Here is a 19,157-nt window from a genome sequence, read left to right as displayed (position 1 = left end):
AAGAGGACTCCACATCCATCTCGTGGGGACTCTGGGTACACGGCAGGGTAATAGAAACCCTGTGTGAGATCCAGAGGAGCGTGGCGGCCTGATCCACCGCCCACCTCTTCCCGTCTTCGAGCGCGACTAATATAAGACGTATTTACGATTTCTACATTGGTGGCCTGTTCACCCAGAGCATCCGGAGCTCTGCACCGTGGAGCCTAGCAACCTCCACGAGACCGTCTGTGTTGTGTCTGTCTGTAACTGCAACTTAATCAAGCTTTCCAGCCTACACCACTGCCATCTCGGTGTAAGTAAACAATCTTTTAAACTACCGATACGCGTCCGTGCCTAATTCCAGAGCGAAGGCCTTCCCTCTCCGCCCCCGCGTGCCCGGGCTGCTGGCCATAGCCCGCGTGCAGCGCAAAAAAGGGCTCGGGGCGCTCCCGGCCCGCACACTGCCTAAGATATCTGTTAAAGAATATGTTATTGTCTTAGGCAGTTAAAGCCCATTGCATTATCTCCCATGAGTGCTGACAGAAGTTGAATTGAAATAGAGTTGTGCATACCCCCTTAACAGGGAAGTTTGGATACAGATCAGTAAGAAACATACCTCAGTGTCCACAACTATATTATAGAGTTTGCCTCCAGCTACTACTTCTAGAGCTGTTGCTGTGGAAACATCTTTCACAGTGATAAGAGATGCAACAAGCCCTTTTACATGGTTTGGATTCCAATTTTTTTCTGGATCTCTAAAAGTAAATTAGAACAGCATTATAGTCTACTAGTTCCCCCCTCAGACTATCTTTAGAAATATACAGCATGTGAGGACTCCCCTCCACCATCCCATTTGCTCTCATGTAGACAATTCAACAATAGAGAGAGTTACAACATTAGGGGCCAAAGGTGAATGAATTATTTAGAAAATTTATGATAAAACGGGGGAGGAGGAGGAGCTATTTTAAGTGACATGTCAGTTTTGGTTGGGTCATGTAAAATGAGCATGTAATTCGTAACTGGAAATGGAGGAAACAACAGAAATACTCAAATGTCCTGCCCCCCAATTCACACTGACTCATAAAAGTTTCTGAAGACAAAATTTTTAAGCAGATGTTTCATGAGCATTGATAAGTTCCAAGGCCTTACTTGTACTGAAACTGTAGCCTGGGGAACTTGGCCATTAAAACTTCAAAAGACTCTCTCATCCGATTGACATCGCAGGACAATTCTTTCCGTTTCGCCAAAAGAGTTTCTTCTTTTTTGTCTAAAAGAACCAAACAAATTCCATTATTTAGTCCAGGGCATCAAAGGTACGGCCTATATGGTGGCTCCAGCCCACAGAGCCATTCCATCCAGCCTGCAGTGCCCCTTTGGCAGGCAAGAATTTGGAGGTGGGGCTGGCTGAAGAATCTAGGGCTCTGTTGGATACTGCCATCAGCAGAAGGCTAGCAAGTGAGGGCTGTGCCAACCCAGTCCTGCAGCTAGTTGATGCCATTGCTGGTCAGGTCACCACTGGTCACCCTGTGCTTGGGCCTCTGCCATGGAAAGCAGGTGCTTGCCCCACTGTAGCTGCTGTTTGCATCACGACCATAGCCACCTGCCCCATGGACCTGGCCTGTGAGAAGCCCCAGTTCTGATCCAGAGCGGGGTGAGTTAGACTAAATCAGGGGCACTAATTTAAAGCATTTGCAAATGAAGCATATTAGGAACTGCACATTTCATATACTGTGAGCTAACTGAAAACATCCTTCCCTCTTCCAAAATTCAGTAATTAGAGCAATAACTGGAGCTTGGCACCATACATGCTTCTGATGAAGATTAATATAGAAAACCAATTTACAACTCTTTTGGCTTGATAAATTCACCTTTGAAGCAAAAGGCATATGCAAATATTGTAAGCCTCTCTGTATTAAGACATATTTTTACACCTTGGGCGTCACTTCTGTTTTTATTTAAGTAATAAGAATGTCAGAAGTGGTAAGCACATACATCCACCATTAGACTGGATTTTCATTTACCCGTCAGACTCTGGCTCTACTTTGGACTGTAAACAGCTGTGTAACTTATAACCTTCAAGTGGGTGTAAATTGCATTTATCCTGCCAAACCAGAGTGAAGTGGTTTTAATATAAATGAGATTCATTTTAGGGGAATAGTGTGGGGGGATGGGCAGGCAGGGGGTGGGGGGAGGAATAATCTTCCAGGACCTAAATTTAAAAGCACCCAAAATTTGGGGCAGGATGGGGTGGGGGAAGGGCACAGGGGAAGAAGTCCTATCATTTTTTTTTAAAACTAGCCTGTTTTTTACCTTCAACACAAAAAAGTAAGTGTCAAGTGAATGTCAATTTTGTTCAATATCTTCATTAATGATCTGGAAGATGGGACAGATTGGACCTGTAGCAAGTTTGCAGATGACACCAAGCTGGGAGGGTGTAGTAAATATACTGGAGGGTAGGGGTAGGATTCAGGGTGACCCAGACAAATTGGAGGATTGGGCCAAAAGAAATCTCATGAGGTTCAACAAGGACAAGTGCAAACTCCTGCACTTAGGACAGAACAATCCCATGAACCATTACAGGTTTGGGACCAACTGGCTAAGCAACATCTCCGCAGAAAAGGACCTGGGGGTTACAGTGAACAATAAGCTGGATATAAATCAACAGAGTGCCCTTGTTGCCAAGAAAGCTAGCAGCATGCTGGGCTACATTAGCAGGAGTGTTGTCAGGAGATTGAGGGAAGTAATTATTCCCCTGTTCTACACTGGTGAGACCATATCTAGAGTACTGTTGTCCAGTTTTGGGGATCCCACCATTAGTGGCACTAGAAAATATTATTTGGGGGGCTGGGCAATGCAGAGCATAGCCACCTGACCTGCCCCTTCCCCTCCCTCCCACAGGGCTGTTCCAGGGCTGGCACGCACTGGTGCTGCATGCACGGCAGCAAACGAGCACAGGCGGGGGCACTGGGCAGCAGTGCTGGAGCCACTGGTGCTGACCCACTTGTGGGGGGGTGCTAAGCCTTCCACTGCCTATACCCACCACTATAGAAAGGATGTGGATAAGTTGGACAGTCCAGCAAAGGGCAATGAAAATGGTGAGGGGGCTGGGGGACATGACTTCCAAGGAGCGGCTGAGGGAACTGGGCTTAAGTTTAGAGAAGAGAAAACTGAGGGAGGATTTGATTGCAACCTTCAACTACGTGAAGGGGGGTTCCAAAGAGGATGGAGCTAGACTGTTCTCAGTGGTGGTAGATGACAGAACAAGGAGCAACGGTCTTAAGTTGCAGCAAGGGTGGTTTAGGTTGGATATTAGAAAAACCTCTCTCACTAGGAGGGTTGTGAAGCACTGTAACAAGTAACCTAGAGAGGTGGTGGAGGTTTTTAAGGCCCAGATCAACAAAGCCCTGGCTGGGATGATCTAGTTGGGGATGGTCCTGCTTTAAGTAGGTGCTTGGACTAGATGACCTCCTGAGGTCCCTTCCAACCCTCATTTTTTATGATTCTAAGAGCTGCAATTGTGACTGATCAACTTCCTGCAAATTAAAAGACTACATACTTTTCCTTGTCTTATTTCACTGTGTAGTCTCCACTGCCACTAAGATGGGAGAGGTACTCATTTTAATTCCAGCCATATTTAATGCATTTTCCAGCTCTTTCTTTGTAAAAAGTTTCTTCCAGGTCATCTTGCATCTCCACCTTCATTCCCCCATATGTTATTCTACCAGTAAGTCAGCACAAACCTTCATAGTTTAGCTTTTTCATTTCATTTTCTAGTTTATCTTTCAGCTTTTTGACAGCTTCAAATGCTTCATTATCTTTCTTGTAGCCTCCATCCATCTTTTTTACTTCAGCTCGTTTTGTCTTCAACTCTTCCTGAGCATGTTTTAACTTCATCTGAGCCTACAGGGAAATATACAAGTGTAGAAACTGGAGCTTTCCAGGCAACCGAATGGCAATGCAGATTTAAAATGTTCACATCAATCAGTGTGCTTAAGTTATTAGAACAGTGACAAATAGCATTGTCTGAGCAGCAAGAGTAGTGCAGTGGTGGATTAGAGAGACTGCAGAGCAGAGCACTAGCAATCTGGAGATAATGTTAATTAATAATTTTTTTGTGGCATGGGGTCATCTAAAAAGGCAGGACAGAGGAAGAATGACTTGGAGTAATAAATGGACATAGAGCAGGGAAGACCTCAACTAAGGTCTTTCAAAACTAAATTTCTTCAGATGAGATTAGGGACACACTCTGCACTGAGGACTAGACACATCTTACATGTGAAGAATTAAATTAAAACAGTGAAGAATGCTTAGTGAAGTCTGACAAAACAGAAAGCATTCCTACTTTATCTATTGCAGGGGTGTTAAACTGACCTGGCCCTGCAGGCTGGATGAATGGCATGGGACCCATTCTGGGGCACAAGTCACAGTCCCAGACCAGCTGCAGCAGACACTGGACTGAGCATGTGGGGATCAGGGTGTGTCCCTGGACTGGCCCTGTATGGTTGCCATGTGCAGAATGGGTCCTGGAGCAGGTGCCACACGTGGTATGTGCCCACATGATGCGTGACCCAACTCCCAGGTCCAGCTCAAGGGGCAAGATGATGGGGCTCCACAGCCCAGATCTTTGACACCCCCTATCTATAGGAATTGAATCAACAAATAAATAAAAGGCGATCTACCCCTCTTCCCCCCCACCCCTCCCCACACTTCTTAACAACTGCAGTGCAGGACTGCCCAGCCAGCTTTTTGATGTGCCAGGAACTCGGCGGGGGAGAAGGTAGGGAGCCCCACCGCACAGACCTAGCCCAGACTTCATCTTGCCCCCAAGACCCCAGACAGCAAGCTGTGGGGGGTGCCCTTGCAGCTGGGGGAGCTCCCTTCCCCACCCCTCACACCAGCAACTTGACAAGGGCTGTCCAACCAGGTTTCACCATGCTGAAAAAATGGGGTTGGTCGGTGGGAAACAGAGCCTCTCTGCTGTGCGGACCTGGCCTGGTCCCCACCAAGACCCAAGCCCACAAGCTTGTGGGGAAGGGGGGGGATTGCGTAGCAGAAAGGCTCCGTTCCTCAACCTCCCGCCCACCTGCGCAGAGCCTATTCTGTCTCCTCTCTGCAACAGCCTGGGGGCAGGACTGGGGTGGTACCTGCCTAGAACAGACAAGAACTGGCTGAGGCTAGCAAGCAGCCCAGTGAGGGGCCCCTAAGATGGTGGCAGAATGCAATCTACACTGAAGCATGATGGATGTGATATAGACATTCAAAAAAGTGCTCCAACCTGATGTGCTTTAGTCTAATACCACATCTATTGAGGGTTAACTTAAAGGGATCTGCCATTTTTAAAGTGCATTAAATGCCATGAACATCTTTTGTTATGGCTTTAAAATGCTTTCTACATGCCTAATGCACATTAAGTGTAACATTTGTACCTAGCCGTAAGTTACAATGTAGGAAAACCTTTCTAACCCTGAGGTTAAGTACTGGAATAGGTTACCTAGCAGGGCTGTGGAAATCTCATCTGTATATTTGATCCTGACAGAGCACATAGATGACATAGGGTGGCCACCCTATAGAATGCACACCACAGGACACCTCCATGTGCGTAGCATAGCAAATTAGAGAGGAAACAGGCAACACAATGGCAGATGGGGCAGGATGCAGAAAGCAGACCAGAAGGGGTGTACTATGGCACTCTGGGAGGGTGGAGAGCCAACTTGTGGCCTGTCTGACTAAAGAAGTTGGCCCCCACTGAATTAGGTGAACTCTTGAGGTCCTTTCCAGCTTTACATTTCTACCAATTGCTATTAAAGTAGAAAAATGAAAACATGCCCTTGCCATAAATCCAAATGACTTGACCCAAAATATGACATTCAGAGTTTCTTCCATCCTTAATTAAGAACTCAGATCAATAAAAAGGCCTGTTGCAGACTGAGGCCACTCACTGAATTTTTACAAGTTCGAAATTCATATATGCAGTGGACTAAAGGATTTTAAAAGCAGTTTAAAATGGTAAAATTTAGTGTTTTTAAAACAGCTTGAAGACAAACACATTTCATGTTTCTGGTGACAAACACGTGGAACATCACAACCTTTCCTTTTTTAAGCCAAATATTGTAATAATAAAAAACCCCCACCCAATACAGATTTTCTCCCAGTTTGTGGCAAAATACCAGTTGAAATAATGGTACGTATTAACATGCAAAGCTTTTTGCTGAACATCTCTCTTAGCCCTTTTTTAATAACCCAAACTTAATGTTGCTGGAAAACCTCTGTACAGCAAGATTCATAAAAGCCTTAATGCTCACCTGGGACAGGCTCAGCTTTTATTCTTACCTGTTTAGCCTCTGTTTCCGTTTTACTGATATCATTTTTGCAGGTCATCATTTGTTCAGCTAAAGTAGCTGCTTCACCATCTTCGTTGCTGGACAGACCAGCAGACACAGCATTAAAATGTTGTTGTGCCACAGCTAGAGCCTCTGTGTCTTTTGTATTTGCCTCCTGAAGAGCATCAAGCCCATCTTGCATCTTTATTACTTCTTTCTCCTTTGCCACTAAAGCTTTGGAATCCTTGAGCAAAAAAAGAAAAACATCTGTCAAATACACTTAAGATGGTACTGATCAACTTGAAACCTGACCATTTAAAAAACAATTACAATTAGCATCAGATCTTCAGTTCCCAAGTCCCCTTGCCAGTTTTTGAACTAAGAGTCACATCTTCACATCTGTTAAGTGTTTACTTGCTCCCGTTATAAAAGAGATCAACACAAACAGGGGACATGGATCAAGTGCAGGTCAAATGCAAAAGACAAGAGGAAAAATATTCTCTCTCTATTCTCTGTCAATTATAACATTCTTAAGAACAACTACTAGCAGTAACAAGGTAAAAAAAGAAGTGACAAAACGTGAATACTGACAGTGTTTCATTTGAACTTTGGAACATCCACACCTTATCAAGCAACGTTAAGTTATTGTGATCCTCACTAAACTCAATTAAAAATTTAGCAAAGAGGAGCCTGTTCTTTTCAAATATATACCTACCAGCCTCCTACTGGGAACATAAATGTTTATACAATAAAATAAATGAACCACGTTAAAAAGAAATCTTTCCCAGCCAATATCCTGAGGGATAGCCAGCACTGGTTTGTTGTGGGTAGGTCTTGCTTGACCAATCTCATTTCTTTTTACGACCAGGTGACCTATCACCTGGACAAGGGAGAAGAGATTGATGTCATATATCTTGACTTCAAAAAAGCCTTTGATCTGGTATCCTATGATCACCTCTTGGCGAAACTGGCCAATTATGGCCTTGGGTCCACCACGATTCACTGGTTGGGAACCTGGCTCCGTGGTCGAACCCAGAGGGTGGTAATTGGCGGAAGTCAATCGTCATGGTGCCCTGTGACCAGTGGGGTCCCCCAAAGCTCTGTCCATGGACCCATATTGTTCAACATCTTCATTAATGATGTGGACATTGGAGTCAAAAGCGGCCTGGCCAAGTTCGCCGATGACACCAAACTTTGGGACAAAGCATCCACACCTGAACACAGGAGGGCGATCCAGGCTGACCTGGACAGGCTCAGCAAATGGGCAGATGAGAACCTGATGGTGTTTAACACTGAAAAATGCAAGGTTCTCCACCTTGGGAGGAAGATCCTGCAGCATCCTTATAGGCTTGGCAGTGCTACGCTGGCTAGCACTATGGAAGAAAGAGACTTGAGATCACCATTGACCACAAGATGAACATGAGCCTGCAATGCGATGCTGCGGCTAGTAAAGCGACCAAAACATTGGCTTGCATCCATAGATGCTTCTCAAGCAAATCCCGGGACATCATTCTCCCCTTGTACTCGGCCTTGGTGAGGTCGCAGCTGGAGTACTGCGTCCAGTTTTGGGCCCCACAATTCAAAAAGGATGTGGAGAAGCTTGAGAGAGTCCAGAGAAGAGCTACATGCGTGATCAGAGGTCAGGAAAATAGACCTTACGACGACAGACTGAGAGCTACGGGGTCTTTAGCCTGGAAAAGCGCAGGCTCAGGGGTTATCTGATGGCCACCTACAAGTTTATCAGGGGTGACCACCAGTATCTGGGTGAACGTTTGTTCACCAGAGCGCCCCAAGGGATGACAAGGTCGAACAGTTATAAACTCCTGCAAGACCGTTTCAGGCTGGACATTAGGAAGAATTTCTTTACTGTCCAAGCTCCCAAGGTCTGGAATAGCCTGCCACCGGAGGTCGTTCAAGCACCTACATTGAACACCTTCAAGAGTAAATTGGATGCTTATCTTGCTGGGATCCTATGACTCCAGCTGACTTCTTGCCTTTCAGGCAGGGGGCTGGACTTGATGATCTTCCGAGGTCCCTTCCAGCCCTAATGTCTATGAAATCTATGAAATATTGGGAGGAAATAAACCCCAAAATGGCAAATTTAGAAGTTTAGCCAATTGTATATATATAATTTAGTTTAATGTAAAGAGATAATGCCCCCTCTATTCTATATTTGTATCCTACTATGGCCCTTATGTTAAACACACTACGAACCCGATATCAAAGCTCTTCTACCTCTTGGATACACACTACAAAAAGTATAAAAAGCATTCACCTGCAGTTGCTGGGTTTTTTGGAGGAGTGGGGGAGAGGGTCACTGAAAAAGCAGTGTACTAATGTTAGGTAAATTAAGAGGTCTTGCTGTTTGTGCTTACCTCCTCCATACTTTTTACCAGTTCTTTGCGTTTATTTTCTTCACCTTTTAAGTTCTGCTTCTTGAGATCAAGGGCACTTTGTGCTTTAGTATCAACTCTCTGAACTTCTGTAAGAGCATCTTCTAGTGCGCGAAGTACACCACCGACTTCCTACAAACCGGAGAACAGGAGACACAGGAAAATGCAACTGATATTTAAAAAAGGCTATCAAAATACAAATGGTGGGTGAGGGAGAGGGGCAACAAAAAACCTATTTGCTGTGTATCAGCTGCTACGTCATATTTGCCCAAACTTTCAGTTCCTATTCATTACAAGCCAAAGTAAACAAATACTTCGCCTCCCCCAATAAATAAAAATGGGGACTGGTACATTAGAGAATTACTTATTTTCCAGTGGATCAAGAAGGATTTTCATTTGTTTATTCTGCACTGTGACATTTCTTTCCCTTAATAAAATCCTTTTCAGGCATTTTCTGCTCAGTTGGGCAGCTCTTCTTTCATAGAAGCAAGAATAATCAGTCTTATAAATGAAAACACTTTTGCAGTATTTGAATATGAATGCCTCCTGAATAATGCTCTAATTCCACAATGACTTACGCATGCAAGTAAACGTATTTACATGTATTCACTGAATAAATGCTAATTTAACACTGATGTTCCTATTTGTAACAGATGTGCAGAACAAAAATTGTAAGAACGAGTCTGCACCTAATATCACTCTTCCGCAGATTTTGGGCCATTAGTGTAACTCGGCGATTCTCAAGTGGGATACTGGGACACTCAGAGGTGCCATAATGTGCGAGATAAGCAGATAAGCACAGGCTCATGCTCAGACCCTCCCTGGCTATTCCCCTCTCCAGCCACTCTGCAAGGAGTCAAGCACTGCTATAAGTCAGTCAGGTTTTGAAATGAGGTGCCACTTAGTTCCGAAAAGTTATGGAGGAGTGTCTCAAGTCTAAAAAGGTTAAGGACTACTGAGCTAACCAAACATTTTAGGTCAGCGGTTGGCAACTTTTTTGGGCAGAATACCAAAAACACTCAACACTCACCTTAACTTGTATGTTGGTATGCTAGGGGCAGACAGCAGGGTAGCCAGGAGGGGCCCAATCCTTGTTGTGGCAGTGCAGCCCTGGCCCCTTCTCCACCATCTGCCCCGAGGCATGCGTGCCAAGCAAAATGCCTTCGTGCGCCATGCTCTGGCACCCATGCCAGGGGTTACCTATTCCTGTTCTAGGTGTTTGTGAGCTTAAGTATCAGTTATTTTATTCCTCGTTATAAACGGTATCATTCTCATTCATTACATAGAGATCTAGTCAGCTGATGTAAGGGAAAACTACTTTAAGCACTGCAAAGCAAATCCATCTGTCAGTTTTTTGTAGTCTATAACCTTCTTTTTTTCTTTTTTAAATGAAGTCTTCTGAAAGACCCACAAAACAAAGAGATGAAAAAGACTATCACCAAATCACAAAGAAAAAAAATAAATAAAGGTTCTCTCTCAAATGGTCTACTAGGTATTTTTTTGTAGCAAGAGCAGGTAAAAATGTTTCATATGGAAGTATAATTATGAAATGTATAGTGCCCCTTTCATGCAATAGCTAAAGATTACAGTCAATGGCATGCAATCCAAAAATAAACACAGCTGAAAGGAACATCCACAGAAATATTATTATAGTTGATTAATCTAATTGAACGTAAGCACACTTTGAATTTTCCCACTTACCTTATCTCTTTTCTTTTCCATCTCTGCTACTTCTTTGTTAAGTTCTTTTATCTTCTTCTCATTTTCAGCCATTGAATCCTGAAGTTTTGCTATATTTGCCTGCATTTCCTTTAACTCCTCTGCAGAGCGTACTTTAGTTTCTTCAGCCAGAACAAACTGATATGCAATATAAAGGCGGCTTAAGTGTTCTATCTCTCGCGTTACTTTTTGGTATTCCAAATAGGATGATCGTTCCTGAAAGAAAGGGCAATCAATAAAAAGAAGATATTAAGATTTTAAGGAAAAATAAGTGTCACAAGCCTATTTAACAAGATACTAGTAAAAGATGCTAATGGAACAGACTGTTTTATGTTAACAATGTGTGTAGCTATCTTTTTAAAAGGCCAATATACTGCCTCATCTTACGATACTGTTCTAGTATTTTCGCAATTTCTGGCAGGCCCTAAATGGCCCACATCATAATCAGACATTCAAAAACCAAGCAGGATCTCTACAACATGGTTAACACATTAAAGCACTTCACACTACTGGTATGAATACATTTTAATGTGAAATACAGTTGACACACATTCCATTCATTTTGAAAACAGGTTAATCAACAGAGTTATTCCATTTTCCAGTACCCCAGAAACCAGCCTTTAGGGTAACTTCACCCACCCTAACTAATTTTGTTTAAAAGTCAACCTCCGCCTCCTTTTTCCTGTGTATTTTCAATACCTCTTTCAGTTTCTGGAGGGTTGGTGTGATCTCCTCTTCTAAAATCTGAAACACAAAACAGAATGTTTGTTGCAGTTCTTAATAATTCTTCTAAACTAGCAAAATGCCCATCATGTATGACAGGGTGGGGGGCCGGGGACAAAGACCAGTGTCTGGCCCTGCGCCCTTCCCCCACTGCTCTGGGTCCAGCCCCTCCCCACCCTTCCCATCCCCACTCTGGGACTTGTCCTGCTCCTCCACCCCCCCGCTGCTGCTCTGGGTCCAGCCCAGCTCTACACCAGTCCGCGCACGAGGTGTGGCACAAGGGTGCATAGGGATAGGGTAGCATGTAACCACCAGGTGTAGCACAAGGAGTGGCTATGACGCACGAAGTGCTCGATGGCTAGGTGGCGTGGGGAGTGGCGCAGGGCGAGCGAGGGGCATGGCACACAGCCGTGGGGCAGAATGTGGCGTGGGGAGCGGCCCCAGAGTGTCACAGGGTGCATGGGGGGTGGGGCACATGGCCGCATAGAGGGTGGTGTGTGACCACGGGGCATGGTGTGGGGAGCACCTGCTGGCTGTGGCCGTGTGGTGTGGGAAGCAGCTCGAGTGTAGCACAGAGCACGCAGGGAGGTGTGGCGTGAGGCTGTGGGGGGAAGGCAGGGGGGTGTTGTCCCGTGGCAGCGAGGTGTGTCATGGGGAGCATGACACACCCCAGCTGTGGCCATGTGGCATGGGGACTGACCCCGGGGTGGGGTGGAGCATGCGGTGGGGGGGGTGCGGTGTGCAAGGGATGGCATGCACGGCTGCAGGGGTTGGCATGGGAAATGGCTATGGCAGGGGGGATGCCTTCCAGCTGCAGTCACGTGGCACGGGGCTTGCCCTGGGCTGTGGCACAGGGTGCATGGATGTGTGGCAAGGCAGGCCCATGGCATGGGGAGTGGCCAAGGTGCAGGGAGTGCCTGCCAGCTGCAACCATGTGGCGTGTGGCGTGGCCCTAGGGTGTGGCAGAGGGTGTGCGGGGGAAGTGGCATGCAGGGGGGCTGTGGCATGCAGCCGTAGGGTGCCACACCAGGAACAGACTGGCTCTGCCTGTCTCAGCCTCCACCTCTGCCTGTCCTAAGGCTCTGGGCCACACATGTGCAGTTGGCTTGGAGCATTACTGACAGACAAACAGAAGTGGTAAGGCTTTTATTATATTAGAATTATTACCAAATTGAACACCTCTACACAGTTTTGGATAGAACAGGAAAATGTTCCACAGATTATAAATATGCCATTTTTGAAGTTATTCAATTGTTGTAAAACTATTAAAAAAAAAAAACCTTGAGCAACACACACAGTACCGTTTGAATTTCTTTCAGTTTTGCCTCCTTCTTCTCTATGGTTTTCTGAGCAGCTATTTTCTTGCATTCATACATTCTGGTACCAGCTGCTTCTTCAATCATAGCTAAAATCTGAAATAAAAGTTTTATGAAATAGCTTCAAAACCATTAGTGTACTGCTAATAAAAAAGCTAAATTACTAACTCATTCATATATAGCTTCCCTCCACACCTTTCTTCAAAATACTGATACTGAAGTCCCAAGCAAGCAGTAAGGTCATAATCTGACGGATATAAAGAAGATACCGAGAAAAGGGGAAGGGAGTGAAAAAAGGCATGTCTGTGGAGTTCTTACCTCTGGAGGCTTCATATTTAGAACTTTTGTAATTCGACCCTAGTAATACAAAGGGAAAATGATTATGACCCTTTCTAAAGGTAGAAAAATCATTTAAAAAAATAAACTAACTTCTATGAAAAATAACCCCTTCCTACCCCCTCCTGTTACATACCATTCTAAAATGTTTAAATACAAATCTCAATCGGTTGGTGCCCTGTAAGTTGTTAAGCTGACATACTGTATCTTACAATTGTGTTTCGACTGTTAGCCTATATCCAGTTACAACGATTAGTTATATTGTGCTCACACTCTGTTCAAAATCAGCTAGTCATTAAGAGATCCAGCGTAAGTTTTGGGGTCACATGTTGATTGTAAAGAGATGTGTCAGGCAACATATGAAAGCTTTTGTAATAAAAGGTGTAGTCTATGCAAAGCTGCATATTGGTGTTAAATGAAATCAAAACAATTGTATTTCCTGAAAAAGAAGCTTTTAATCAGTTACTAGTTCATTTTTTGTAATTATTTTAAAAAGCATTGGAAGCATTTCTTTGCTCTTTGTTGAGATTTATCACTGTCTTTTTAGTTAGTCAGCTTTTGCTTTGCTAATTGGCTATACAAGGAGATGTCCTTGATATGAACAGAAAATGTCTGGAGCGATCCATTCCCTGTCAGACTCTCCCTGGCATCACCCATCACTGGTTTTAGGATACATTCTTGAGTATTCTGTTTAATAGCTCCCAGCAGACCTGTCCTCCATGATTTCAACTAAGTCATGTTTTAAACCTGGTTACATGTTTGCCTATACAACTTCTTGGGGCAATGAATGAAATGTCAAAAGTTAACTATGCACCATGTAGAAAGTATTTCCTATTGTTTGTTTTAAACCCACCTCCTGATAATTGCAGTAGGGATTCTTTCATTTCTCTATTTTAGGACTTGAGAAATAACAATTCCCCATTCACTTTATACCCTTCATGATTTATGGAGCTCATATTCCTCTCCTTCCCTTCACCACGAGTCTTCTCCTTCCCAAACTGAAGAGTCTTTGCCTTTTCAGTCTTTCCTTGTTATACCCCGATCATCTCTGAGATTGATTCTAGGGCCTGGTTTAAATCCCAATTTCACATTTTTCGTGAAAATCATGAAATTAAGTTATTTTCATGAAAAATGTGGTTTGCAATGAAATACCATGATATGGCCACTTGCTGAGAAGTTCCCCAGCAAACGGCTGTATCGTGGCATTTTGCTGCAAAAGTGCAACGCCTCCATAGTCGTGGGGGTGCCCTAGTCCCTACCCCACTGAGCAGCACCCAGTCCCCGCCCCTCCTACCCAGCGCTGGTCCAGTGGGGCTCCTGTGTGGGGAACACAATGGGGGACAGGGGCAGGAGCCATCTGTGCTTCAGCCCACTCTGCTGCTCACCTTGCAACCCTTGGCTGTGGGCGCTGCCAAGCCACCATGATGCCAAGCAAGTTCAGCTGGGCTGCGGCCTTTCCACATGCTAGCAATGCCACCAGAACTCCAGCCCCACCCACCTGCCTCACTCGCATGCGGGGGGTCCCAGCCCAGCTGAACTCGCCATGTATTGCAGTGGCAGCAGCCCACACCCAACAAAGGGTTGCAAAATGGGCAGGGAGAGGGGAAGGAACTGGAGCATGAGGGGTCCTAGTCTGGCTGAACTTGCCTAGCATAGTGAGTTTGTTGGCTGTGGGCACCACTGAGCCACTGCAATGCTAGGCAAGTTAGCCTGGGCTGGGGTCTGCTAGGTGCCAGATGCAATGCCAGGTGAGTCCAGCTTCCCCAGCCCGATCATTAGTATTGTGGCCCAATCGTGGGGGAAGGGGTGCCATAACCTAGGTACAAAAATGGTGATCCCCGCCATAATACTAGCAAGCTGGGTCTACAATTTACACCGGGCCCTACTGATTGCTCAATCAAGCTAATATTTGAATTAGGAGTTGCCTATCTGGCTTGAATGCAGACATTTATTTTAAGGGAATACAAGGATATATAAGATCTTCTCTAAAAGCATGAGAAAATGAACTCTCTTAGGGAGAGATGGACTGGCAGCTGCAAGCAAGCTCTGATGTGCAGGTAAGGTTTCAATACTTATTTTTACTGGACATTTGTGGTTTTCCACTTGATCAAGCATATCCTCTTCCAAATTTGAATTGGAAAATTAAATGCCCTTAAAATGTTCTGAAAGTACAACAAATTTTCCAAATGTAGAAACAAAAGTTTTTTAGGAATATCCATACAATACCTGCATAATGAGGAAGTGAGGGTTGTTGACATTGAGTCCCACAGAACAGAAGAGATCCTGTACTCGAGTGTTGTTTGCATTCACACCATTGATTAGGTACTTATTTTTGCCTCCAATGACAACCTCAAGGAAAGGAGGGGGACAGAAAATGAAAGGATGAATAAAAAAGGCCTTACAATTTGAGACTATCAACTGCAACACAGTACATGAGAGAAAGAGAATCTCAGTATATAGAAAATTGAAGTTTCAATGCTCTGCAAGGGAATTAATGAAACTACAAAATACGGTGATCAAACATACCCTACCAACTGTAGGAAGAAGCATTTTGAAATTCTTCTAACTACCAATCTTCTAACTCCAAGAGTGAGAGAGAAAGCAAACCACCAAGAGAAATATTCTGGCAAAATCTCTTCAGTTAAAAGCAAGATGAAGCTTCTTCGTTCTAAAGAATAAGCATCATACCAGAAAAACACACACTACTATCACCACAACTAACTAAACTGGCCAACAGTTTTTCAGATAGCATTTATGTAGGTCAGAGAGACCAAATCCCTTCTACAAATATTCCATTCAGGTCAGGTCAGGTCAAAGAACACCAAGACAGTAGGAAAGCTTGTTGTGCTCTTGTCTGTACCTCAACTATTCTGTGCATAAGTTAATTCAGCCTACTAAGTGGATAGTTCACTATATTACCACAGCTACAAAAATTAAAAGGGAAAAGGAAGAGGCAAAAAAGAGAACATTTCATTTCCTCTATGGGAAATGAAGGTTATTCAAGGAATACTCTTTATGAAGCTTAGGTATGATTTTATTTAAGGAAGTGAAGTCTTTATTAATATAAAATGTAATTAAAATGTTGTAATGTAAAGTCCACAATAGACAATGAGTTACCATGTTTCTTTAGTTCTTTAGCTTAATTTTTTTTACGTTTCCATCACTAAATTCACTCTGAAAATATTGTTAATTGCACAAGTTCACGAACTTGAAAACAGAAACACATTTTAAAAACGCTTGTCTAGGCTACAGTCTGTCTTCTTGACTAGACTGTAATACAAAAGCTTATGATTAAGCAAAACAGCATGAAAAAGTGAAGTGGAGGGAACTGAAAAAAAGAAAAAAACATCCCAGTACTATATGCCAATGCTCCAAATTCTAAGGAGCTGGAAGTCTCATGCTGCAAGTCTCTGGGCCACGCATGAGTCCACCATGTGGCAGGTGCCCTGACCCCCATAGGCCATACCAGCCTATCCCATTCTCTGGCCGCATCAGGAGCAATGCAGGGGAGAAGCCACTAGACAGAAGCCTGCAGACTGCAACTTAAACCTTTGCAGGCTGCGAGTTGCACATCCCTGCTGTATAACATGCAGTGGCTAAAACAAAGAGCAAACACTTACATCTTGAATTCAGTTTCTATCAAGAAGAATGAAAAAAATCTGTAAGCATTTCTGAACAAATAAAGGCTAAAAGCTTACCTGCCTGGTGACAGTGATCTCATCATGAGCCTCAAATCCCAGAGGACTTTGTTTCTTGTCAGAATTATCAAAGGTGATTGATACAGTTGCTTTAGTAATTCCAGCCTGGCCATTTTTGTAAACCAAATCTTGTAAATTGGATGCTCGCACCTGAAAATATGGAAGAGACATGAATGATTAACAAAGTCATTGTATTAATAGCTAATGGGGAGTCAACTGAAATGTCTGACAAGTAGGCATGCTATAGATTTATGTACCTTAGTAACTTACAAGAACGAACAAACTGTGGAGGTATAAAAATGCTGCAGTATAAAACAATATACAAAAGACCAGCCCAATTTTAATATGTCAATTAAAGATTTTTATAAGAAATTAATGAAAAAAATTAAATGGATAAATATACGCAGCAAGATGGTCTAGTCTAAAACACTGCTCTCTTCATGATGGCATCTATATGAGATTGTAAAGATGTTATACTAAATATTCATCGAGGTTCTAATGGATGAAAGTCTAAACCACACTTTTAAGCAATTCTAAAAGTAGATACAGATCTTCTTAAACATACATATTACTTACGTAAATGGTACTATGTGCATAGTGTTACTTATTAAAAATTGTTATTATTCTTTGCTTTTAAATAATAAAAAGCCTCTTTTGCTAAAAAAAAAAAAAATCATCATTTAACAGTATTCTCCAGAGATTCCCACATGCATAATAAGGAAATGAGTTAGTATCCTAATCTGCTTTTGTATTTCTATTTTATAAAAACGTTATGATTTCAATCTTCTGCTACTTTTGTCCCATGGCTCTAGGTTGCAGACTGCATACTAATTAATTGCTATCATTATTACAAGCTAATTATATTATTTTTACATGTTAAAAAACTAAGCGAAGTAAAAGGGACCACCATTCAGTTTACAATCGGTTGGTAAAAATGACTTCCGCCTTAGGCGAAACATCATACCTGATGGTGTGAGAAATGGATTGCTTTGTTAGTACAACTACAAAAGCTATATATTCACATTAGTTTATCAAACTGGAAAACATCTGAAAAAGAATTGTTAGCAGCTGCAACATTCCTTGATAAGGACGCACTCTATGCCTGACTGTAATGCAATCTTGCTAATGAGGCGTCAGCAATGATCACATCATCATTTTTACTTAATAGAATCCTCCGATTTGGATTGAAAAATTTTAATCTTCACAGAGTGCAGAAGAGGAAGTGTCAATCTTCCTCATTTTAATTAAAAAAACAAAACAAAACAGTAAAGCCAGCCACACATTCTGTGAAGGGGGAAAAGGATACTGCCTGATGATCCTATTCAACAAGGAGAAACGTTACTGTTGCTCATGGTCATTCAGAACCATGTATGTTTCATCTTGCTCTTTACCTGAGATAGGTTGGAGATGCCCAACAGGAAACAGATGGAATCCAGGATATTGGACTTGCCGCTGCCATTTAAGCCAGTGATAGCATTGAACAGCGGGTCAAAGCCATTGATTTCTGTCCTCTGGGCATAGGACTTGAATCCCTCAAGGATAATTGACTTGACATGCATCTTTTCTGTCTCTCGGAAGGACCATGCCAAGCCTCCCTTCAAGGGGGATGAGGAAAGCTCTCCAATTTATAGTGCTGCAGGTTTCAAAACAACAAAAGCAGACTGAATTAAAACAGAGTGCATTCAACAGAATCAAAAGCACAAAGCAAATGGAAAAGGTTACAATGCCGCCCTAGCAGACAATGGTAGTTGCTTCCTCAGGCAGGGAAGTCATCAGGGTGCTGCCCAAACATTACATTGACATTCGTCCAACAAAGGGCAAAGGCCCTCTCCCCCAAGCTGTTATTTACAATAAAACATGTATGGATTCATGCCTCATGAATGTTTCTCAGCAAAGACATACAGCTGCTGGGGGAAAAAAACCCTCAAGACAATCATCTTCCTGAAGAGGGCAAAGCCGACTTATTTTTCCTTTAACAGTGAGCATGTTGTGGACGCCTGTCTGCATTCAGAGCGCAGCGTGACTCTACACATTGTTAGGGGTTTGCTGAAATAACAAGTTCATAAATTAAACAGACAGACAAGGTCCTTTGGGTGAATCTGTTATCTCCGATATCAGATTCACCCAAAGAACCTTGTCTGTCGATGACCTTCAACCAACACGGCTACAACCTACACCACTGTAAATGAAACACACACACACACACGTATGCATACATATTATATACACAGGCAGACAATGTTCCTTGGGTGAATCTGATATCTTTTATTAGACCAACCCAAATAGTTGGAGAATATTTATTAAGCAAGCTTTCGGGTTCACACACACGCACACATAAACATGCGCACGCACACAAGTGCATAGATATACACACCCTGAAGAAGGAAGTTTATACCCCAAGCTTGCAAAGAGCAATTTCCCAACTATTTAGTTGCTCTGATAAAAGACATCACACCTGCCCACAGGACCTTGCCTACCTGCACGCACCTCAACTCGTGCACGGCTCATGCCGGCTGCGCACGGGCGCCCTCAGAACGGCGGCCGCGGCCCCGCGGGGTCCCCAAACCGGAGGCGGCTCCCCCCCACCCCGCTGCCCGCGGGCCCAGCCCCCCTCACCTGCCACCGCCACCGCCCCCGTCCGTCGCCTAGCCCAAATTTTGGCGCCCAGCGGAG

The 19,157-nt window shown here is 43.6% G+C and overlaps 1 protein-coding gene across 4 annotated transcripts in view; it reads right to left on the bottom strand.

Moving 5' to 3' along the window:
• The window catches only part of SMC2 (structural maintenance of chromosomes 2), a 40,595-nt gene that overhangs the window by 21,151 nt on the left and 287 nt on the right, over positions 1-19,157 (bottom strand). For 2 of the 4 annotated variants that reach the window (XM_025208994.1, XM_025208997.1), the window contains exons 2-13: positions 17,876-18,117; positions 16,485-16,634; positions 15,013-15,135; positions 12,769-12,807; positions 12,436-12,546; positions 11,111-11,155; positions 10,394-10,627; positions 8,675-8,824; positions 6,310-6,543; positions 3,720-3,879; positions 1,129-1,246; positions 596-734 (exon numbers count right to left, since the gene is read on the bottom strand). In XM_025208994.1, coding sequence (XP_025064779.1) covers positions 596-734; positions 1,129-1,246; positions 3,720-3,879; positions 6,310-6,543; positions 8,675-8,824; positions 10,394-10,627; positions 11,111-11,155; positions 12,436-12,546; positions 12,769-12,807; positions 15,013-15,135; positions 16,485-16,634; positions 17,876-18,043 — 1,671 coding nt within the window. In that variant the 5' untranslated portion in view covers positions 18,044-18,117. Of the gene's footprint in view, positions 1-595; positions 735-1,128; positions 1,247-3,719; positions 3,880-6,309; positions 6,544-8,674; positions 8,825-10,393; positions 10,628-11,110; positions 11,156-12,435; positions 12,547-12,768; positions 12,808-15,012; positions 15,136-16,484; positions 16,635-17,875; positions 18,118-18,971; positions 18,990-19,157 lie in introns of those variants that run through there. The other 2 variants (XM_025208995.1, XM_025208996.1) reach the window with 2 other exon arrangements.

This window comes from Alligator sinensis, unplaced genomic scaffold, assembly GCF_000455745.1.
Source record: "Alligator sinensis unplaced genomic scaffold, ASM45574v1 scaffold371_1, whole genome shotgun sequence".
Lineage (NCBI taxonomy): Eukaryota > Metazoa > Chordata > Crocodylia > Alligatoridae > Alligator > Alligator sinensis.
Note: the sequence above shows the minus strand (reverse complement) of the source record. Positions and strands in the feature narration are given on the sequence as shown.